Source organism: Pyrgilauda ruficollis, unplaced genomic scaffold (assembly GCF_017590135.1).
Source record: "Pyrgilauda ruficollis isolate IOZ18807 unplaced genomic scaffold, ASM1759013v1 scaffold24, whole genome shotgun sequence".
Taxonomy (NCBI): Eukaryota; Metazoa; Chordata; class Aves; order Passeriformes; family Passeridae; genus Pyrgilauda; species Pyrgilauda ruficollis.
Window position 1 is genome coordinate 4,412,022 of NW_024523648.1, and position 25,230 is coordinate 4,437,251.

Consider the following 25,230-nt stretch of genomic DNA (forward strand, 5'->3'; position numbering starts at 1 on the left):
TTCATTTTATTATCTTCCTTTAAAATAAAGGAACAGTGTGCAGCTTTAGCACTGTCAGCAGAAAGTGTAAACAAGGTTAAGAACATGCCCAGTTCATATGTAACAAAAGTCTGTCTAAAAATTGGAATATGTCATCTCTCGAAACAATTTATGATCAGGACACATGCCTAGTTTTTGAATTATAGTAGGCTATGTTACTATGGGAATCAATTAGAAGATTATGACACATTTTATCAAAAAGACTGCATTGTGTGAAGACACAGATGCAATACACTCCTAGAGGAAAAATGAATAAATGTAAGAAAAAGAGGTGCCTGTAATGAGAAGACATTCAAATTTTAAATAGGAAAAAAAAAAAATCAGTCAGCATAAATGACTCAGTTGTAGAAATGTCTCCAGCAAAGACTTGATTACAATGACTTCATTATCCACATGTATCAGCAATGCCCTCGAGATCTCAATGTTGAGATTACTGTTGGAAAGAAATATTTTATCTGCTTCATTGTCAGGAACCAGCAGGTTGAGAACAAAATTTAATACCTTCTTCAAAATTGGTGCTTCCCAAGAAAGAATTACTCTCAACTCTACAAGGCTTTGCAATTTGACAATACTGTGATTGCATGCACATCCACATGCTGTCGATGGCGAGAAGGAATAGAAGTAGAGATTACAGAAAGAATGCCTGGAGAAAAACAAAATATTGAGACTCCAAAATTTTCTTTTACATGGAGATACAACATGTGATGGGAGTATATTTATTTTCTAAGTACTTAAATTTTTATTTAATTTTAAGTCTGAACTGGTCCTGTTGAGATTGTGAAGATTTTTGCGTTATTGTTATATCTGTGGATGCTGTAGTCATGTTCACACACTCAGTTTACTGCCTAAACAACCCAAATATAGAAACTTTCTGACAGACAAAAGTTACAGTGACATATTTATAATCAAACTCAAAAAATTCAAACACCTGCAACAAAACCAGAGCATTTCAATAGAATTCAGTGAAGCAAAAACAAATCAATAAATAGATAAAAATAAAAAGGGGGGGAAAAAAAAACTTACACAGATTTATACCTCACTAGCTCTACCTATCTATAAAACTTGAAAGTAAAAAAATTCACCCAGACAGCACTCCTGCCTGTCCTGGAATTCTCCTGTACACATTATTTTGGAAGTCACATGCCAGTATTACCACAAATTTTTATCACCAGCTCTCCTGCATGCCTTTTAAATGGCAGAGAAAAAACATGTCATGTACTGTTGGGACAGTAGCATCATGAGAAAGGATTCAAAACTGGATCATGCTCCATAAATGCAATGAGCTGTACATGTCCTTGTACCAGAAGGGTACTGAAGTCTAAAGTACCTGGAGATGAGAGGAATAGCTGGTGCGGCTTTGGCTTCCAAGCATTTACAGTTGTATTTAATAGCAGTTACAGAAACTTAAGCATGTAAGAGGTGAGATTGATTTTACTGTAACCATTAACTCAAATCATGGGTTAAATAATTGATGCACAGAAGTGGGGAAAGGGAGTGGGAGAGGGTGAGGGAGAAGGAAAGGGAAAGGAAGAGGGAAAGGGAAAGAGAAAGGGAAATGGAATGGGAGTGGGAAAGGGAGAGTGAAAGGTCACACACACATTATTAAGGCAAGACCTTACAAATGCACAGGGGGAAGTGATGAATTTCCCTTCAGACTTGTAAGGCATTCTGCAAAGTTCTTTCTCAGGTATCCCATTTCACTTATGGTAAAAGCTTTCTATCAGCACTTGAATACTACCTTAAAGGAAGGTAATATAAGGGTTACACATTAAGGATTATGTAGAGGGATTTTGTGTGCACTCAGCCTATGCAAATCTACAGGGAGAAATGACAGAATTCATCACCACTTTTGAGCAAACTTATTTTTGAGGGGCTGTTTTCTTGCTCAAATCCCTCTCTTTCTATTCATATTCTTTTCTAAGACACATATAGATGTTCCCACCAGCAATGTCTTCACATTTCTTATTACAGCATGCCCAAATATTTCTTGCCAAAAATGCCAGAAGGCAGCCCACTGGAATGACAGAGAAGGGGACTAATTTTAGAAGGCACTGAGACACTTCCCTCAATCTATGCAATGAACCAACAGAAACCAAAATTGTTTTTACATCACAGTTTTACCTCACAGATGTGAAATACACATCATCTAATGTGTACCTCAGAGGGCAACCCTACTCCTCTGCTTCCCACCATCAGTGTTGCTTGCAGTGTCACTCCTCTACACTACATTCACAGAAGTTTAGGTTTAAAACCTATCTTGCAGGGCTGTACATGGAAGTTCCCTGCTTTCCTAGGTCCCTGCAGCAAGTTCCAGTTGCTTTCAGACAAAAGCCAGTGTCAGCAGAGAAACAGAAACACAAGTTCAGCTTCTTGAGAGAGAGGAAAAGGGAAGGCAAGGATTGAGACTACCTTTTCAGAAGGTGCTGGTTACTACATCTGCTTTACATTGAAAGCCAGCCTCAGAAAGGGGCGGGGGGATAGATGTGGCCAAAAGTAACCATCATCCTTATCACAGCCCCTGGACAGATGTTAAGAAATACCTGTGAAATTAGGGTAACAAAGCAGCTGCCATCCATCCCATTGCCAAATGGATGCTGAGTGTGATGAAAAGTCTGAAAGAAATTTCTAGAAAAATGAATCAGAACAGAAAACCCCACCAGTTCTGCATGCTAATAATATCTTTTTGAGATATTATGATTTTATATGAGTTGATGAAAGCCTGTTATCTTTGTTTTATTGCAAAAAAGGTTCAAAGTATCAATATTAATCTGGAATAGAAAATCCCTGAGTACAGTGAGAGTCTAAATTTTGTAACTTATTTGAATTGGCACAAACATTTAGTTTAAAAAATCTTTTTTTTGTTCTCTTATTTTAACCATTCTAAACTATCTTATCAATTTTTTGATGAGCAAACTCAACAGTAATACACAGCTTCTTATTCTGCTATTGCATATTTTAATTCTTGAATATGATACTAAACAACATCTACTTAAGCTGGGCTGGCACACTGAAAGTTCTGGAACCAGCCTTGTGTATTCACAAAAGAAAGGCAAACAAAATCAACAACTCTACAGAAATAATAAGAGAAGAAATTATTAGGGTAGAAATTGTACAGTACAGCTTTTCTCTCCAAATACAAGATCCCCTGGTAATAATATAGTTTATAATAATATGCACCATTGTGGAAATAATATGATATGCACCATTGTGGAAATCTTCAAAGATTGCACAAGTAACCCATGTTGTTTATTACACTTAGATGACTTATGCATAACGGGCATAAGTTTTGTCGAAGGCTGGGTTTTTGTTGGTTCTGCATGTTGAACCAAGAACCAAAGAGCACATTACAGAAGATTTGGAGACACAAAAAAAATCAGCTGTCACCATATTACCAGTTAAACAGACAGTAGTAATACCTTAAAGTAGCCCTTACATTTTATATAAATGTTGGTAACAAAAGCATGCCATCATGGGGAAAAAAACTTGTGCAATTTTACTAGCAAGCTCTGTTGGCCTCAGTACTCAAAGCTGGGAAAGCTTTTTCAGAAATTTTAAATACTGTTTTTGATGAAGACAAGGAAAGTCATGATTCTTCCAGCTGATTCGGAAGTTCTTCCTGAAACTTTTAATGTGAGTGAGTGTTCTTTGAAGAATTCAGCTGGTTTGTTTGCTTTAAATGACTGCAAGCGCCAGGAAACTTCTCTCACTGGACTTGCTATCCTATCCCTCTGATAAATGTGAGTTTGGGGCATAAAAAACGCAGTTTTGTCAACTCAGTCAGAGGAATGGTGAAGCTGCCCCACTGAACTCAATTTAGGCTTCTGCCTCTCAATACACATCATCTTGCCTGCTCTCAAGAAAGTCTTCACCAACTATTCACCTTCCTGCCCAACCTGTAATGGGAAAGGCAAGCTGGACTCACAGAAATGTTCATAATAGATGCATATAACTTTTTTCTAAGCATAAGAAGCCACAACACAGCATTTTAACATTAAAAAAAAAATCCCCTAAACCTTCTCCTTTTCATTTAACATAGTGTTTTTCTTTCCAAAATTCACTGGAGTTTTACTCTAAGAAGTTCTTCGTCACTGTACCGAGAAGTCCACGATCAGCAAAATTTGTATCTCTAAGTTCTCCCCACTTGGCACAGCCTCTATTCCCAACTTCTGAGGTACATTCTCAGGGTGAAAATCCTCCTCCTTAGTACCTACATTCAGCCAGTAAAAATTCAGGGGCAAGGCAGTCCCGAGCATGAAGTCGATTCTGACTTTTTTCCAGTGCTCATATAATCCCTTTCTCAGGGCCACACAAGTACAGTAAACCTATTTTATAGTTAACTTTGATTACTCATGCATACATATTTTATACCTTCCTAAATGTAGTGACTTGGAAATTAAAAACATAATAACTCCATATACACCCAAAAAAATCTTTCTCATTTGGAAGGAAATGGGCTAGATGGGCTGAGGTTGGGGTTGCATTTCTTTATGGTGAGGAAACGGTGTGTGTGTGTGTATGTGGAAAAAAAAAGAAAGATGAGAAGGTTAAGATAAAAAAGTTCCTCCAAATTCAGAAAATAGCTGCAAGAAAAAACATTTACATTAGCATTTCCAAAATGGTGTTTTGATTTTTCAGCCTGGTTGCATGTGAGGCACTAGATAAAAAAAGGGGCATTCAGAATATAATTCAGGAATATAGAGAAGACACTTAATCTCTCAGCATAAGGACATTCCACATCCATTCCTCTTGTCTGACTGGAGTCAGAATTTGTGCAGAGCTTTTCCATTTCCAAATACAGCACCTTAACCTAAAGGTTCAGAGATTCCCAGAGGAGTCTCTACAACCCTCCTTTTGAGGCTGAACCATTTCTTCAAACATTCACTAAGTCATATGTCTACCTACAATGCAAGTAAGAAAACATGGAGTTTTAGTGATGGCTCCAATTAAAGCAGCAATAGCCTTATCTGCTGTGCTACATAGCTGCAGGTATTTTTTGAATAGTCACATCCAGCTTTTCTTGTTTTCCTTAAAATACTGCAGAATTAAGAAATAAAACGGCAAATAAAGTCAAAGCTGATAAATACAAAGCAGTGCATTGAGCCTTGTGACTCCCTTATGGAGTCTAAATCAGTATAATCAGACAGGAATAATATTTCTGTTGGGAATTTCAAGACCATGTCTCTTCAATTCAGACAAAAAGATAGGATATCAGTGATTATTAGGAACAAAACACAAAGAAAGCATAAGATCTTGTGTGACTGGGTAAACTCATAATGTTCTCTCTAAAATAAATTATATAGGTTTGGTCTTCTTATCTCATGCCAGATGAGCTAGAAGAGAAGAAACAGAAAAGGTCAAACAGAAGTTATTGGAGACCTTGGACCACTTCCTATGTGGAGACATTTAATCAATCTGTAACACTCAACATGAAAGAATCATGATTGAAGGAATACATGCTAGATGTTTATGAAATGGCAAGTGGCATGAAATGGATTAATATGGAATGACTTGCTGTTTCTTGGAGTGTAAATACTCGTCAGCTTCAGAGGGAAGTACATTCTTCCATTAATAACTGGAGCGAACTGTGGGAACTCATTGCTCCCAACTGAGCAAAAACACAAGTCCAGAAATTATTTGACAAATTTGTAGAAGGTTTGTCATGGATATTACACACATGATTCATTAATATAGTCTCTGGCTTGATAAATCTTAAGCTATAGATTGCTAGATGCTCAGTGATATATGGAGTGCCTCTCTCATTCTTACATCTCTCCCTCAGCCTATACATTAAAGTAAGAAGATTTTGACCCAGCAGCAATGCTTTCTGAAGTCACTATCATGTTCTCTAGAAGTAAAAAAAAGCCCTGAAACTGCTGCTACTGTCAAGCTACTCATTGAGTATTGGATAATATTGGAAATAACCCATAGGCTTCAGTCCATGTAATCTATATAGATGATTGTCCTCTGCATAGAGCTATTAATGATTCAACTATCCTCTTCTTTCAGAGTCTGTATGGTCACATTTCAATCACATTTAATTATGAATTATCAAGGTTTCCTTCTTTTTCTTTTTTCTTTTTTTTTTTTTTTTTTTTTTTTTTTTTTTTTGTGATGCCTGAATGGAGAGCTCTAGGTTTTAAAACAAAAGCTACGTTGTAGAGCCAAAGCAGTATAAGCTAACCTACTGAAAACAGATTGTCTGTTGATTTACATCCCTGAATGGTTAACATAATATAGATGCAGTAAGAAGACCATAATTATGTTGTAACTCCATTAACTCATTCCACACACATCTTATGAAGTTTTTTTTTCATATCCCATCATTGCTTTAATGTGTGGGGAAAATGTTCAGCAAAGGTAAACAAAGTCAGCAAGTAAAATAGCTTGTTTGAACTCCCTCAATTCTCCTCATTGCAGGCCAATCCATGAGAAATATTAGGGCTTACAATTGTTAAAATACCTTAAAAGAAGATAAAACTACCACTTTTCTATACAGCCTCTCCTGCCAAAGCAAAATGTTTTGCCCTGCTGTCTGTCTTTGTTTCACAAGTAGTTAGAATATGTACCTGTACTTCCCCCACAGGTAAGTATTCTAACTCTGTGCTGTTTATATTTTTTCTTGGCCTGATTAGTCTATCATTTCTTTCTCTTCAAAAAAAATGGGCAACGGAAGCAGGTCAGTAGCATTGCTGAAGCTCAAAGTACCCTTTAAAAGCACTAAAGAGACCAAAACATTCTCCCTTTGATATGTTGCCTAATTTTTCTCAAGTTATTTAATGAAGCGTTTCTCTTCATGCCCCATTTACACCATATAATAATCAATCATTAAAAAGCCACAAAACACCTGTTATTCCAGCTATGAGTCCTCATGGCACTTTTCTCACCCAAGTTCATAATCTTTTGCTATTCAGTATACTATTTTTGCCTTTGTATTGTTTTTTCTATGAACTATGAACACCTTACATTGCCCTCTGGTTGTCTCACTCCTTTTAAAAGTCCTTTTGAGAAACTTTAATTACTTCTAATATTGCAATCAGTCACTTTGTCTTCAGTGGAAGAATATTTTTTAATTTAGATTCAACAAAACCTTTAACAACAATACATTTTGCCTCTGCTTTTTTAGTTTGGGTGAAAATTTCATATACTTTTCAGAGCAGCACAGTGATGTGTGCATAACTGTCTATCTTATTATTCATTTAATATTGCTGATAAAACAACTGCACCGATATGTTTGCTTTTCCACGCTTTAATTACACCTATACAAATCATAATAGCTCACTTCATTAGTATATTGTTGAAAAGCCCCTCAAAGTGTTATTGTATTTATTTTTAAATAGCCTAATTAGCATTGTGAAATTAAACTAAATGTCCAATTCAAGAGAAATATTTTATTTATCTTTCTTTTCCTTTTTATTTACCTTTCTTTTTTTCTGGTTGATTTCTTCCTCTTCCATAGCAAGTCCAGCTGTTTTTTCCCATAACAAGCCAAAGATGAGGTTTACTGCAGGTTTTTCTATTCAGGACTATTACATTAAGGCCTATCGTTCTGGTATCTGGTTATCTCGTCAGCTATGACAAGATAATGTGGGCTTGAGGGAACATGCTTGTATCTCCTGTCAGCCCCTTTCTGTTATATCAACTCCTCTAAAGGCATGTTCATACAAAGAAGCTGCTACCAAAGAAAACCCCCAAGACAACACAGTTTATCTCAGGAACCATTCCACGCCACAATTCCCTGTGGGCACAAAGATTTTTGCAGCACAGCGTAATCCACCTGCAAAGCAGGCTGAGGATGCAGTTTAACATTATATCTAAGCCAACTCAAAATGACCACATAATTGTGGGGAGTGAACCACCACCTCTTCTCTGGTCTTTCCATCTTTTCCAGACCAGTGGTTCTACTACTTGCAAACTAGTCTGACACAAAAACACCCACTTCTTTCAACAGCGTCGGGGTTTTTTTAAATTCAGCTCACTGGAGAGAGGGCCAAGCATGCTTCTGAGGTAGAGGAAACAGCAAGTCACGGGAAATAGGAGAGAGAAAAGAGAGGTAGGACCATGCCTTTTGTTGCCTCTGCTGTAACATCAGATGCTGTTGCACATAAACAGACATTGCCCATACCAACATATACATCTTTAAGGTCCAACAAATAAACAAACAAATAAATAATTGGTGTATGAATCTGGTCATGAGGCACAGAATCAGTCAAAAACAGGGCATGCAAGACATTCCTTCACAGGCTAGGAAGCTTCAATAAATTATGGCAATATGGAGATATATTTTTTAGAAATGAGGTTGAAACCAGACCAAATGGTGAGTGACAGGTTTCAGCTCTTTACTCAGGAAGGCTTCCTCTGTAACATTATGCTATGAGTCAAAACAGGATTCTTGTCATTGAAGAATTGCTTCAATTATTCCCACTCAATTAATTAAAATTCCAGAATCTTGAGAAATTTTTAATTCACCACAGCAATACTGTGCATTCTGCTATGCAGGTGATAAATCCCAGCAAATTTCAATAAGGAAACCTCAGGTGCCAAACCTCTGAAAGTCATCTGAGCTGGAAGTGCAGGAAGGGCAAGGACACTGAACTTACACCCCCAGGAAACAGACTGTAGGTACCTGGTCCATTAATTTTTGTTAATTGCCTGAGAGCTCAACTTAGCATCATTTGCTTCCACTTGGCATCTGCTTAGTCAGTTGGCCAGAAGGCTGTCTTCTTACTGAAATATAGTTCATCTTAATTATCAGAAGTCCTAATGATGCAAATGTCTTAGGGGATAGTCTCCTTAATAAGGTGACTGTTTGCATGTTCTGTTTGGCACACACGTTCCCCTGCTTGTCCCCTCTATTTTTTATAACATAAGCAATAGCACCTGTAAAAAACATTCCATTTCAGAGCAAGAATGCTGTCCTCTGTTCATGACACATTTCTAAAAAATTCCTTGTTCCAGCCTGGAAGAACTGACACACCACTAAATCCCTGCTTTAGGGTTTGTTTTGGTAAAGGGAAGCAAAATCTGGACAAAAGAAAACATTAATTAGAGCACTCTTATCTGTCTGCAACTCCAGAAAGTTGCTTGGTCAACTTCGTGAAACCATCACTTGATTTGGCCTGAATGAAAAGCCATCCTGTGTTCCCTGTATCAGTTCTTTAACCTGTTATAATATTATTCAAAGAAGAGGTTAAAGCTGTTCCTCGAACAATTGAAAGCAAAAAAAAAAGAGGATCATTGTGTTTCTAATTGTGAAAATGTCACTGATAATGACAGTAATTTGGAGGGGAAAGAAGTGTCACTAGGGCACAGTTCATTGTGTTGCATAGTCCACATACCTAGTTAGAGGTCAAGTAGATATTGGAGGTGCTCCCAGGAAATATAAAACTAATTAAATATTTCTTTAGGCAGCCATGTTGAAAGAAAAATGCAAGAAGGTCAAACAGATTCCTAAAATGGCATTAGGAGACAGCTGAAGATAAAAAACCTGAGCAACAAAAATTGAAAATTAAAAGGTGGAGGCAGCTTCCCACATAACACAAAGACAAGGAAAGAAGAGAAGTCTGTAAGCCTAAACTCAAAATATATCTTAAACCTGTCTGCACCCAGCCAGAATACAGACACAGTCCCATTTTTTTCTTGAAGTGTCCAATTATATTAGCTTTAAAAAACCCTTTGGAAAAGGAGTTATTCTTTCTAGTAAAACAGACTGTTTTATCACCTTTTGATTACCTCATTGTCATTTATTGGCACATTCTACCTGACAGCATTTTCTCTGCTCCACTGATAGAAGTAGCAACCAACACACAGGGCACAAAAGATGGCAGAGTTAAATCACATTGCAGAAAGTCCAGAGGTGCAAAATAGGGGGAAAAAAAAGCCAAACCAGAGAGGGCATTGGCAAAAGTGAGGACTGCAGCATGCTATATTTGCGAGAACTTGCAGATGTCTTCTCTTCAGCGCACTAATGTGGCCAAGTACCATGCTTCATACATTCAAAGTGTGCCTCAGTATCAAATATTAAAAGAACAAAGGAAAACAAGAAACCACCCTGCAACTGAAAGTATCCAGCTGCTAAAATGAAGCTGTGCTTCATACACTGCCAAACAGCTGCTCCTTTCTATCTCCAATAAAAAGGAAGGGGAAAATATTGCAGTGGCTGGTGATGCAGCCCATAGATCACAAGCTTGATCACACTAAATGTATCTTGTTTTTTCTAGGACATGCAAGTCATCAGTCCAAGAGAAGCAGAAAGTTGAAGAATAAATCATTAGTCAAGACATTTCCAACTGCTGTCAACACAATTCAAAGTCAGAGTAAAGTTCAAAGCAAGCATTAAAAGTCATGAGGCTTCAATCTCAATTTTTAAGCCTAAGAGAAACATCCAGTTTATCCCTATCTCCCTTCAAAAGCAGTAGCCTTTATATCTCCAGTTGTTAAAAAACACAACTTACGTTACCATGAGAATGTCAATATAAGAATAAAGCTGAGATTTTCACACAAACTCAGAACTGCAACTTCAAGTAAAAAAGTAAATCAGAAAAAAAAAATATTTTTAGGCTTAATCCTGATTGGATTGTGAAATAGATCAGGTAAACAATACAATATACTATTCTTGATTTTCTCAGGAAATGAATAAGCCAGTTTACTAATGTTAGATAGCTTTACTAAAACACATATGGCACTGATGCTTTGTAGTATTCTACCTTGTGTCCACAAACAGGTAAAGTTCCATATGGCTTACAGGATCTACCACCAGATAGGCACAAGGAGCATAAAGCTAATATAAATATTGAAGAAATTGAATAAAAGATTAATCTAGATTCCACAAACTATAAGATCCTTGGTACATTCAAGTAAAGTTCAAATTCATTTACCTTATAATCCATTTATTTATGGAAAATTCCAGACAAAAGCTCTAAATTGAGCAAAGTATTTTCCCTGGCATTTATTTATTCAAATAAACCAATTCACAAAAAGTTAGGACAATCATTATTAATAAAATTAGAACTCATTGAAAATTATCTCTGCTTTATACGCCTTGAACTAACACTATGCAATGTCTACACCTTTCAGACCACATTGATTAGGGAGTGTGTTCAGAGAAGGGCAACCTGGCTCATGAAAGGTCAAGAAAACATGTCTTATAAGGATCAGCTGAGGGAGCTGGGTTTGTTTAGTCTGGAGAAGAGGGAGCTCACAGGAAGCCTCATCACTCTCTACAACTCCCTGAAAGGAGTTTGCAGTGAGGTGGGGACTGATCTCTCCTGCTGTGCCTGTAGTTAGAGAACCAGAGGAAATAACCTTAAGGTGAGATAGGGGAGATTCATATTAGATAGCAGAAAAAAGTTTTTTCACTGTTCAGATGGTCAGGCATTAGAATAGGTGGCCTGGGAAGGAGGTAGAGTCACAATCCGTGGAGGTGTTTAAAAGGTGTCTGGATCTGGCACTGGGCGATGGTTTGGGGTTACAGTGGTAGTGCTGAGTTTATGGTTGGACTTGATGGTCTTAAAGGTCTCTTCCAAGCTCAAAAATCCTATCATTCTGTGATATTTTGTACTTACATCCTCCTTTCTTGAAGGAAAAATGTAACATTAACTTGACTGTTGAGAGGCTTTTCCCTACCACCCCTACTGACCATTCTTATTATTCTGTAAGGTTTCTAATTTAAGTAAAACCTAAGCAACTTTTAATTCCTAAAAAGATGCTCTCACTTTTTCCTAACACTGCTCACTGAGTTTTGTCTCTGTTTAGTTCCCAAATCCATCAACAGAAATTTTCTCATTTGTTTAATAGTAAAGAATTCAGAAAAGTGAAAAATTTCACTTGTTATCACATACAGACATCAACTGGGATGGTGCACTCAAAGTGTTTGGCAGTGAAAGACTTGCCAAAAGGCTAAGAAAATGGACAAAGAATAACTACATGAGGTCCTGGAAACAAAGAAGTGTAAAAAGAAACAAAATAAAAACCACCAAAAAATTAGGGAAGAGATGAAAATTCAAATATCAGTCCTAATGCAACAGTGTCATCCTTCCTCATGGAGGAGGTAGGACACAGACTCTGCCATTAGCACTGTGAACATACCTGGGGAACAGGGGAGAGAAACACATTCATTTTTCTTGTAACACTCCTTAAATGTTCTCCAAGACATGCCTGTTAGCAGCTCCATATCAATCTCACTGACAAGCTCTCTAGTAAACCGGCACATCCAAATTCAACACTGCATCTCAGCAGGAAGAAATCTATCTTTCTGCATGTAGCTAAGCTTCCCTCTTCTTCAGGAGAGGCAGATATATTTCTCACCACTTTCTATATAATTCTGCAAATACTCCAGCAGTCAACACTGTAGAAAAATCCTGAAATATGAATTATTAAACAGACAAATATTTAAAACTCTTTAGGAAAGGAAAAAAACTTCTATCCAAACTACTCTGTGCAAACTTTTTGTAATCTCTTTAAAATTATCTTCAAATAACTCCCCAGCCAAGATGATTAAAGGTCACTGGCACATGGCAAAGCATATTTTTATGAGATAAATTCCATTATAATTGCAACAACTTTTCCAGCGACAATTTAGACATAGAATCAAATTATCCATTTCATTTTCATTTACACCTCTTGGGCTAGATAATTTATCATGTTTCATGATAATGATCAGAGGGCACATAGAAAATGATTTCTGGAGGTAACAAATTACCTATCGTATTAGCACAGCTTACAAGATCCTGTCAACAGGTACCACACATAAATAAGAGGTAATTAAATTCACCATGTGCAGGAGTGTTTGATATGCTGCTTGCTTTCCTAGAAGCTGGCAAAGAATCTAGGTTACTAAATTCAACATTCCAAATTAGCTGCTTAAGTACAATAGTTTAGCTCTTCATAACACATCAGGAATCATTATGCCACTAGAACACCAACAGGTAGACAGCATGCAGTGAGCTTAAGATCTGGAGACAAATCTCTCATCATCAGGTATTATTGCTTCTTGCCACTGAATCATCCATCATGTCTCTGAGACAGCTTGGAATGATAGCACCAGACCCTCACAGTACTGCTCCTTGAACTCTGTCTCATCCATCTTTTGCATCATTCCCCATTTGCAGCGAAGTATCATCTCCTTGCTGCAAAACTGAGTGTGAACCTGTAATGCCTTTAACCTGCAGTGCCGCTCTAATAGTAATTGATTTCTTTTTATTGAAGAGACTGTGCTCACTGTGTCTACGTACAGCTGCTGAGGATGAGAGATGGTCAGAATGGTACAATGCAAGCACCTATGATTTTAGCAGTATGACCTGTTTTCAAGGAAATAGTTATATTTTCATTGCTGGCTATTTTATAATGTGTGTACATTTACCAATATATAAAATTGGTATAGGAATATATATGCAGTTTGTTTTCCTGCAGTTCAACTACAATTTAATAGCAAGATTCACCCAAATGCAGCTGAAAATAAATGTCAGTGTGGCTTCATTTTGTATTTTTGTTATGTGATTCAGCATTAGAACACTGTTAGATTTTTAAATGCATACTAAAGCACACAGGTGCACCTGCATTAAAAAAGCAACTTAAATTAACTCTACATTGATCATGGCGAGAATTCACTAGCATGATGACTTGTGTACCATAAACCACCCAAGACTAAGCGTTTTAATTCAGCTTCGTCTGAATGCTGTTATAAAAGTTTAATAAATCAAAATGATCAAAATGCCCCCAGTGGCAGGTTGGGATTCAGTTTCCAATTCAAATTCCCTTTAATATATGGCTTCTCTGACATCCTGCATTTTCTGCCATCTATGTTGAATTCCAAATGCACTCCTTTTCATCATTACCATGCATCTACTCATCGGCACCCTTTTTAACAACTCTGCACAATACAGAGATGTCAAACCTAGAGGGGTTTTCCCCTCCCCAAAACTGGAAAATGATGGCAAGTAAGGGAACTTTGTCTATACTTAAGTAAATATTTTAACCTCCATGGTAATGTCAGTGGCATTTAAACTGAGAAAGACCATCCTGAGCTGCAGTATTTAAATGAAATATTTGATTTAAATAAATGTAGAGACAGACCAGATACTGGAAGGGAAATTATCCAAGTGAAATACAGCAGTGATGTGGTGGGGCAGTCTGGAGACATCTCTAATTAAGATGAGAAAAATCACTTTACTGCAAATGATCTTCATGTCACTGTACTTGGATAAAACACAGATATAAGAAACAAAGAATCCCCTTATTTCCTCCCTGAAGTGACACCTGCCAAAAGCCTTTCCCTTGCTTCTTTTTTCCTTTGCACCGACTTCCATCAAGCCTATAGGCCAGCAAGAATCCCACTATTCAAAGTGATTACATTTTAATTTCCCAAATGCTTTATTTGGTGTTTGGATTCACTTAAGTAATTTCACAGTAAGGAGGCACAGGAGAAAATGGCAGAGGTGTAGGAGAGCACCTAAACAGTGAGATCTCACTCATGCAATCACTGATGCTGCATCTGTGGTATCACCAGCAGCACCATTTTGAATCAGGATGAGTGAAGCTGCATTGCGTCCTGGCGTTGCTGCATTAGACAGTGCAGATCATACCCAGTTTATGCTGCCTGTAAGGGGGCTGATAATACCTGGTCTGCCACAGTGGCAGGAAACCTGTGAGGAATCTTACCTAAAGCCAGCACAAGCCTGACAGCACAGAGCTAACTCTGCAACTGTGCGCCATTCGGTCAAGATCATCCCAGGTCACCACCCATTACAGGCTCCCACTGATTTTCATTGACCCTGCAGCTGTATTTATTTTGCTGCCAAGCCATAGCAAGGTCTCCACAAGAGCTGACAAGAACAAGTAGCAGTCCGCTGCCTGGCAAGCAGGGAAGGGCCCTTTTCTGGAGATTTTGCTTTGAAAGCACATTCCTGCTTGAATGCTTATGTAACGTGGTCAAAGAGGGCCATCAGAAAACCAGTCAGGCCTGCTACATGTTCATTCCTGGACACAAAGTAGTGTGACACCTAATGACACACAAAATAAAATGTCACACCTACTATTAGAATGACAGAAGAAAAGCTATATGTAGTTCTAGATGTGATCAGATGCCTAGAAATGCAACTATATTGACATATAGAAAAGCAGCCCTCAGAAAAGAGCAGAAATAGCCATGCAAACATCAATCCAGCTAATTGTCAGCATTCCTAGCCTCCCTCCTCCTCCTCCTCTTTTTTCTTTTGTTCTGATTTCCACCCAAAACCTGTGAAAAGAGTATTTTCATCATGCTTCTTGTCACTGAGAAGCGAGCAGAAGACAGAAGAGCTTCCACAGAAGCTATCCCATGTGCTCTCATGCAGGCAGTATGAAGCCTTGCAGAAAATACAAGAGGAACTCGTGCTGCTTGGACTCGTGAATCAAAGTGCCACAAAGTATCAAAATCCATCATGGATGTCAGGGAAAAACATACACCAGGCAATGAAAACTATAAATAGAAAATGGCCCTTGCACCAAGTGAATTAGTTAATCATTAATCTGTTCTGGTTCCTGCAAGCTTATGAGTGAGAAACTAAGGCACAACACTTATGTCCAGGCTAAGATGGTATTGCCCTTCACTTAGATGACATCTGAACCACAGACCCCTGGGAAAAATTCCAAGTCAGCAAAGGATGCTTCTACATCTATTTTTCTCTGATACTCTGTCCAATCACTGGCTATTGGGGCAGGACACAGAGCTACAGGACTTGGGTATTTGCTCTGATCCAGACCAGTCACCTTTAAGTTCAGACAACACATTAAGAAGACGTGTATCAACACTGAACATATTAAGAAGATGTGTATCAACAGTGAAATTGCTAGTTTTTGCCTAATGAGAATATTACTTTAGCCTATATCAAGCAGTACAAAATTCACGTCTTGTGAAATAAAAGCAAAACATGTTCTTTACCTTGAATGTTTCAGGTCTTCCTGAAGAACACATCAGAACTACAATAAAGCACCAGCTCACATAAGAAAAATTTCAAGAGTCAGCTGCAGATGAGATGGCTCAGGGGGATATTGCCAATGTGTATAAACACCTGAAGGGAAGCTGCAAAGAAGGCAGAGCCAGGCTCTTTTCAGTGGTGCCCAGTGACAGAACAGGAGGCCCTGGGCATCAAGAGAATTACAGGAAGGTCCCTCTGAAGAGCAGGAAACACTTTTTCTTAATGTGAGGGTGCTGGAGAACAGACACAGGTTGCCCAAGGAGGCTGCAGAATATTCACCTTTGGAGACTTTCTGAAGTCATCTGGACATGATGCTGGGCACTAGGTGATTCTGCTTGAGCAGGGCAAGTTTGGTCCAGATGACCTCCAGAGGTGCCTTTCAATCTCAGCCATCCTGGGATTTTCATTTCAAATGTAAATCTGTGCAGCCAAGATTGCTCAACACAGAAAGATGGAATGGAGCCTGTGCCAAATACCTGGCATTTCTGTTACCTTGTGTGAATCAGTCTCTCTGGCTTCTTTGAAAAATCCTGTCAAAACTATTTTCTTCTGCTTCTCCAGCAAAAGCAGCTTTCCTGCACTTCCTGAAGAAAATGAGCAATGCACCTATTAATTATATAAACCAGAGATAAATATTGCCTGAGCAAAGGAGCTGAGCAGAGTTACTTCCACAGAAGAGTTGCCTGAGCAGAAAGTGAAGCTGCTATTCTTTCTGATATGTAGATGAATGACGAAACTGTGACTCCTATCTGATTTAATTTATTCATTATGAACATAAAGACTTTCTGAGGCATTTCATTCTTTTTATGTAAAGGAGGCAGGATTTGACTTCAGGGTAAAAGCCTCTCTTTACCTGATGTAAGGAACAGAGGATTGAAAAACAGGAAGATTCACATGTTAAACCTACTTAAAGAGGATAAGATCTTAATACAGTAGAGAAATTAAAACCAGAGACTACCACCAAAAGATCAAGTTAATTGGATCCTTGACTCTCTCACAAATGCTTATACCTAAATATACACTCAAAATATAATTTGTGTTTTATTAGCAAGGTTTAGAAAAACTTTACAAAATAATTTCCTTCTTTCCTAACTACTCCAAAGTAATTATAACATTATCATCTGTTCTTCTTGCAGGGATACAGCCATGAGAGAACTAGGCTACAACTAATGAGGAAACTTAAGAGTATAAAGTCATTTTGAAGATGAGCTGAGTGCCCAGAAGAGTACCAGTAGTAATATCAATACTCCAGGAATTGCACTTATGAACCAAGCACAACAGCCACAGGGGGCTTCTGACACAAATAAAATATTTGCATACCTCTACTGAAGTCTGCTGATGATTCAAAAGGAAACCTAGCCAAGGTAATGATGAAAAGCCCACAGATTCCAATAACTTGGACTGCAAAATCTCTCTCCTCAATTTCCTCTCTGGACTGAAATTCAGTGAGTTCAGAAAAACACAAACCAATGGTCCTCTGCCAGACTTTTCAAAGATACAGTCCAACGCCACTGACTCTTGGAGACTGAACTTCTGAACACATTATAAAGCATCTCTAATAATCTGAACTGTCTAATATTTATGATGGTGGGTAATATCACTAGAGGGGAAAATTTTTTTTGTTTACAAATGTCCTATTTATCAGAGAACTTAATAATGGAGGGCAGAAATATGGGGCATTTTGTAAAATTGATATAAAAATACTTTAGTCCATTTGCAAGCAGGGAATATAAATTCAGGCTACCTGATGTATTTACTTTTTACCTGCCACCTAGTGCTCTCCTTGACATATTTTTAAGTCTGTTATTATACTGAACAAATAAACCAAGTCACAAAATTGAATACACACATCTGAAGCAAGCTTAGAAATTTCACTTATTTTTCCAGACAAAACAAGCACCAATGAAATTTGGAAAGTGCATTTCAGTACACAGCTTTCTCAAATGGAAATATTTCAAAGCTTTCTTGTAGGAGAAAAAGAATAATGCTTCCATGAGAATTCTTGCCAGGGGCAAACTCCATCTTCACAGTGTTCTAGCATCACCAGGAACCAGCCAAATTACTAGTTTTCCTATATAAAATCTCTAAAAAGATTCAGACAAGAAAGGTAGAAAAATCACTGCCAGGCTTGCATAACAGGAACTGTTTCCAATGGCAAACTCAGCCCAATAAGGCTAACAAAGAAGAGTCAAACATAATCACAAATCCCACCAAAACTTGAAACTGATGACTTAGAAGAGAGTCTGCTTGCAATGTCAAATCAAACACAAGAAATAATTATATCCACAAACTCATACAAACAGGTCATATGCCTAGAAACAGGTCAGTTCATCAGAACTTAGGATTTTTGGAAGAACATTCAGAAGACGAAAACTCCAATACATGAAAACTGCCTTTGTCTGCTGTTACTAGCTTGGATTTAACAGGGGCATAAAGACAATTCCATACTGAAGCTATAATTCAGGGCAGAGACCTCCCCTTGCTTTGAACCCAGCACAGAAGAGAAGTTTTGGTTGGATGAGAAACGTTAAAAAAAAAAAAAAGTAGTAAAACCATAAAAAATGCTGTAATTCACGGCTCAAATAAAAACTATAAACTTATCAGTAGAACCAGAACTCTCCACATTATTATTACTATTAACAAATGTGACATTTGATTCATAAATTTCAAGGTTTTTATCCTTTGTTTTTTGACATTATCTTTAATTCCAACAAATATTTTCTTCCAAATCATGTGTGCAAAATCCAGTACATAAGATAAAATGCACTATATTTCCTGCTGATTTTGCAGCATGTAATAGCATAATATCAAGTTTTGTACAATTATTTTTCCAACAATGTGCAGCTACTTTGCTAAACACATGAGAATGTAACAACAGCTTCATTTCCGGCTCACAGCCACTTTTAACATGCCATGTCAACTAAGAAGTTGATCACAGCTGCTGCGTTGGACACTACCTCGTTTCTTGATGCACAAGGCAACTTCTCTGGAAAATACTGACAACTTCAGAGAAAGATTCCAGTACATTTTTAAGAGCACAGAACAATGAAGCAGTACAAGAACTGATTATGGAGGCAAAGTTCTCTACTGACTGAAGATCACAACATTTGATACTGTAACTTGGAAAGGCTACACAACTGTATATATCAAATATACACATGAGCCGGGGCACAGGTGATCTCTTTGGACACTTCTTTTGGGCACAATTGTAGGAGTGTACAATTGCACACTAAGCAGCAGAGACTTCGAGATACACTTGCTCTCAAAAACAAGTAAGAAAGAAGTAAAAAAGAGAGAAACCATCAGCTTCTTGCTCACTCTTATCTATCACAAATACTACAAATACTGTTCCTTCCTCACAGCATCTCCCTCAAGTTCCAGTGCAGACAACCCTGAAGACTTCAAGAAATTCCCTTCCCAGAAATTGCCAATTTACCAGGGAAAATATAAATAGACAATTAATCTGATGGACATATTCAGGAGGGTAGGTCAACAGTAATGACAACACCAAACTTCCTGTAAAAGGAAGGGGAAAGGGAAAACTCCTTCTACACGTATCCAAGAATAATAGCAGTGCCATAGAAACCATGTAAAAAAAAATCAATACAGTGCAGCCACTGAGATGGGAGCTGAAGACCAGCTCTATACAAAGGTGAGCCATTAAATCATTGACTGGAACTACTTTTGGTAAAATTTCATAATTTAATTACAAATCCCATCCTAGTTCAATTTTTCTTCAAAAAACTAATCAGAGTAATTGAGTTATCCCTTTCAAGGTCTTGAAATGTATACCATCCCTCCCAGGTAACTACATTTGTAATAGAGTTTAGAACTCCACTAAAAGTAATTCTTCTGCTAAAGCTCAAAATGAAATAAAGATGTTTCAACATAATGTACATTATAGAACTGGAAACTTTCATTACTAATCAAGACTAACTCATAGTTTGCTCATCAGGAAAATAAATAGCAGATGCCTCTAGACCTGTATTATGGTATCACACTTCTGTATAGACATGGGATATATCCCAAGATATATCCATATCTTGGCCATGAATGCAAACACCAAGGTTTTGAGTTACTGTGCAACAACTCCTGTTCCTCATCCCTTGCTCTCTAATAAACAGTGTTGTCAATAAAGTTTGGCTTCTACAAACCAAAGACCCTATCGTTACTCAGAATTATCTGGAAGCAATACTAAAGCCATGACAAAGTAAATTGTGTTTCATCGTTTTTTTCCCCTCCTCTGGCTGTGGGAACACACAGATCAATACTCTTCAGTATGAGAATTCTGCAGTGAAATTTTCATTTGTTACAAACAGCAACAAAAGGGCCCCAAGCATGCCCTGTCACTTCTAGTTTAGAAGGAAACGCACTAATAAACTCTTCCCCCTGGGTCATCTTTGACAACGGGCAATACTATGCCAGCTCTTATTAAAGGCAATTCATATCAGTGGCCCAAAAATTTCCTCTAAAATTATCATCTTTTGTATCCATGTAGCAGGATGTCAGCTTTAAAGTGCCACTGAGATATAGGACCTGTCATTATGGTTAATTTTCAGCACAGTTTTAACACCAGGGTAGCTGATCCCTAAGGGTATGGGTATGCTTTTTTGGCTAACAAGATTTATTTAGCAGTTATCCAGACAAACAAGAAAATATATTACTGTATATTGCTTTTCAAATACATCAGCGAGCAATAAATCCAACTATAAAACATATATCTTTGTTCTCTACCATGATGTCAAATAGATGAAAATGGTTTTGGAAGGTTTATCTTTTAGGGCGTTTTTTAATATGGTTTATTTATATATCTACAGATATATGTGTGTATATGTATATTTAAAAAAGAAAAAATATTAAGATTCTTGGACTTCCAATAAAAAGCACACAAAAAGTAAAATTAACCTTAAAATACAAAAACTTCTATGGCTGATATATATATATATATATATATATATATAATTTATTATTTGAACCATAAATCTGGTGTTATCTATGAAACTACCTAAGTTTTTCAGCAGGACAATATGACGCATTTTAAAAGATGGTATTATAAAATTTTATACTCTTGTTGGGTTTTTTTTTTTGAGACAAATAGTATTCTTAACACAATTTTATTGTGGTTTTATACTAGAAAAAAGTAGAAAACTTAATTTATTGGATAAGTACATTGATTTGCCCTGCCTTTCTAACAACAATAGTCTGTTTTCATGCCTCAACAGGACTTATTTCAATTTATTAGGATGAAGACCATTTGCAGTTTCCTAGAAAAAAGGTGCATCTAACAGGATAAAAAGAAGCTCTTAACACGTTGTCTAAATCTTTGTATAGTCAGCAAGGCCCATTTTTATTGATGTTTTATAGCAGCCATAAAACCTGGTTGACCTCAATCAACCGGCCTCCCAGGGAAAATACCTCTGCCAGCAAATACCAGACAAAAAATAGGTCAGGGCATTTCCTACACAGCTTTAATTTCTACAAGCTGAGGACAAACTTGCTTGCCCTGTCCCCATTCCCGATGCAGTGTCTGACTACAAGGTGCCAAACTGAGCAAACATCCCGATGCTCCACCAAGGAACCGAGCAAGAGCCCACAGGCGTCGGACCACTGCACCTACCTGGCCAAAACAGCCCCTCCACCAGGCAGCAGCCCCAAAAACAGATTTTGTACACCTCTTCTTTTATCCCAGTTAAAAAACTGTAAACCTCATCACAGCTAAGAATGAAACAGGAAGTTTTGGAGGTAACATAATTCGGTAAGAAGCGGTTCAATAGCTTATTCCAGGCCACAGAGCACACAATTTTGGAAGTGAGAACTGAACTTCTATGTTCAATCACATCCTCTGCAAGTCAAGATTACATGTATCCAGAGCAAAAAATGCAAAAAAAAAAAAATCTCCAACTTGATCACACCACAAACAAGCTATGATTGCACACCAGTAGGCTTTGAATTAATTTCAACAAAAAAAGTATTTTAAGGGGGGAAAGCAAGTTTTCTTTTCTTTCCATTTACTTCTCTATTGGAAATCATCACAGAACATCTCCACAATGCTCCCAGTAGTCCTTGGGTAGGTTAAAGTTTACAACTCTTTTAATCTACCTGTCTCCCAGGTAACAGACCAATGTATTATTTGCTTGACTACCAGTGTGCTCAAGGCAACAGATTTTTAAAAGGGAATGGTAACTATGTATAGGTGGAAGCTGATTTGCACCTTAAGTTCAACAAATAGCATTCCCAGAAAAGCATGCAGGCACATTCCATACACTGTGGGATCAAGGTTTCACACAGGTGCATTCCATGGAAAGCAATTTTAAGAAGCTTTGCAAGCCAGTCTTTCATCTTATGTGAGTTTCACAGGGCTATCTTTGTGTGATCATTTTAGATCAAGGCATATGTAGGCTAAATAAAAAGTGCAAGCAGAAAACACTGGTATTAAAAGCATTTTACTGGATAAAAGGAAAATAAATAAAACTTTACCTCGAACAATAAGTTGAGCAAAGTTTGAGACTCCAGAACCTCTCTCTGACTGAGTTACACAGCGATATAAATCCTGGTCGGTTTTTGTCACCTCTTGCAACTTAAAGGTAGCTGCAAATCTTCTGTGATTGATATTTTTAGTCTGAGCAACTGGAATGTCTTCCCCATTTCTTCTCTGAAAATAAGAGTAACCAAAGCAGAGTTAACTCAAAAGATATAAAAGACATTTATCATTATCATCATACAAAGAAGACACAAAAAACAAAACCTCAACCCAAATGCACTCAGACCATGCTACCATGCATTTCCATGGTAGAAGAGCTCAGTACTGAGGTCCCATCAAGAAACAAACAGCACTCAATATCATTTCAAGATCAAGTTAGCAGTGAAAAGTACCATCAGGATTTTTCACTGGCACAAAAACACGACCATGACATACTGAACTGCAACTGCCTTAGAGCTGGAATCATCCTAGGACAGCCCAGCAGTAGCAGTTGTACTCCTAAGAAAATTCATTCAACTTTAAGGAGATTTACAACACATACACTGGGTGTATTGTAAGATATATTTAAACAAACTCGGCATTGAGGGATTTCAAAGGTCTGCAACAGCTCTTTTTTCACCAACGAACCAATGTTTCCTTTTTAATGCTACCTTTTATCTGTCCAAGTTCAATACCTTCTAAAATTTGAGCTTTGTTATACTAAGTACCACCTATCCATCTAAAGCTAGCCGAAATAAAAAGTGGAGGGCAGGAAGGCACTAAAAGAGGAATCACACAGATCTAATTTAAAGGAAGAAGCTTAGAGAGTTCTTAAAAAAAGGCATAGCTACCACAAATCACTGAAAAATTTAATCTGTCTGGAGCTGCAGGGCCAGGTGACAGGTCAGTAAGACAGAAACAGTTTGAGCTCTTGTGGGATCTTTTTTCCTTATTACCATTCACATTAAATGCTCAATTTTGATTTCAATTGAAAAGCAGACCCTCCACCAAAAGTCAGCATTTAAAAACAGCCAGAAACATGCACAAAGAGAGCAAACAATGTCACTGCTCTCTCCCATGGATCAACTGCATGTTATTTCCTGACCAGGATACAGTTTCTGAGCACTCAGCATTGCTCACTCCCTGGAAAGATGGCAGAATTTGCTTGTAACCACTCATTCTGCTCAACACATAGCAAAGTGTGACCTCTGTGAATGTTTTTAGCTCTAATCAACCCCTGGAATGAGAAACTTCATTGAGGTTTTAAACTCCAAGCTTTCTAACACCGAAAGCACTACTGCTGAGCCACAGAATTTAATAACCTGAAAGCCTGTGGCAAAACACAAAGGGCACAAAAAAGAGATGATTTAATGTTGCATGTGTATATCAGCCAGCCCCCTGTCACAGGCAGGAGTACTTCATAACATTTTACATCTACCCTTTGTCGTCCTAGCATGGGCTAGTCCCTTTAAACAGTTTTGAGGCAGATTAACCAGGGGTCTATCACTAGTGAAACAAGCATTCACTCTAACTATTAACATGTTTAAACAGATTAATTCTATTTATGCCAACAGGCAGATTTCAGTCACTCACATTCCAGTACTAAAACCTTGCCATTATCTTTACCAGCTATGGGTTTATTGGTGTGATTTTCTCACTGCAGGAAGAAACCATCTGGTTTCCCTCACCCAGCCACCCTCTGCCATTTCCTCAGGTGTGAGCTCGGTCTGCAGGGCTGGGCCAAAAAACCCCCAAGATACCAAGAGCTAAAACAGATTTCCAGAACTAAAAGGCACACGAGACACTTCCAAAAGGTACTCTTATTGCTCCTCCCTAAAACTGTCATCATCTCATAAGAACCACAAGCCTGGTTATCTCAGGGGTGGTCTCTGAGAGGGTGTTCCCAGGGCAAAAGCAATGGATGTTGGGCTCTAGGACACCTGGACCAACACTAGTGCCACCAAGTCACCCTGTGACAGACACAGGCTCCATTCTCAGCTCTGTGGGTATCTGACTCCGATTAAAAAAAAAAATTAAGGAAGTTTTCTGATGCCTGCAAATACTCCTACACATGAAAAGCCTTATTGAACTTCAAGAATCAATGAAATTATTAAATTTCAATATCAAGAAAATGAGGGATGATGTTAAAGGCTTTATTTCAGTGATGCTTAAACAACAGTAAAGATATTTTGTGGGAGGTGCACCTTCCCCTCCAGCTAGTTAGCTTCTTTTGATAGAAAATACTAAATTTGAAATTAGTATTTTCAAGTCTTGCACTCCCCACCCTCCTCCCCCCCTCAGCCCTGTTCCCCTCCCCAGTATCAACCAAAGGCTTGGACTGTCAGAAATTTAATTTGCTTTTAATTTGTCTGTTTGTTTAATATAAACCTTGCATCTAGTGCCTTGAAATAACCAAAATAAACAAAACTCATAGTTCTTTCTTCCTCTCAGGCTTGTCCTATGCCCTGATAGCCTTGTCACATCATAGCCCCACAGTAGATGGAAGTCAAACTCTCACCTAAACAAAAATTTGCTATATGATTGCCAAAAATACCAAGCAGCCAATAATAAACCAGAGTGTATCTTTAAACCTTATATGATAGCAGACTTGATGAGAAAATCATGTAATACAATCATTCTTGTTCTGCTGTGAGGGAAAAATACATGTTAGGGAGCTCTCTAAAATGAAGGACTCCATTTCAATAAGTCCAGTGTTTTAAACTGGAATGCCAAATGCTCAGTCTGCAGCAGAGAAGCACATCCAAGCTACACTATATA

General features: G+C 37.8%; 1 protein-coding gene across 8 annotated transcripts in view; it reads right to left on the reverse strand.

Annotated features, from left to right (window-relative positions):
• PTPRK (protein tyrosine phosphatase receptor type K) overlaps positions 1 to 25,230 on the reverse strand; it is a 380,307-nt gene that overhangs the window by 168,959 nt on the left and 186,118 nt on the right. For all 8 annotated transcript variants that reach the window (XM_041469934.1, XM_041469932.1, XM_041469928.1 and 5 more), the window contains exon 6: positions 22,470 to 22,644. In XM_041469934.1, the coding sequence (XP_041325868.1) occupies positions 22,470 to 22,644 (175 nt within the window). The remainder of the gene's footprint in view (positions 1 to 22,469; positions 22,645 to 25,230) is intronic.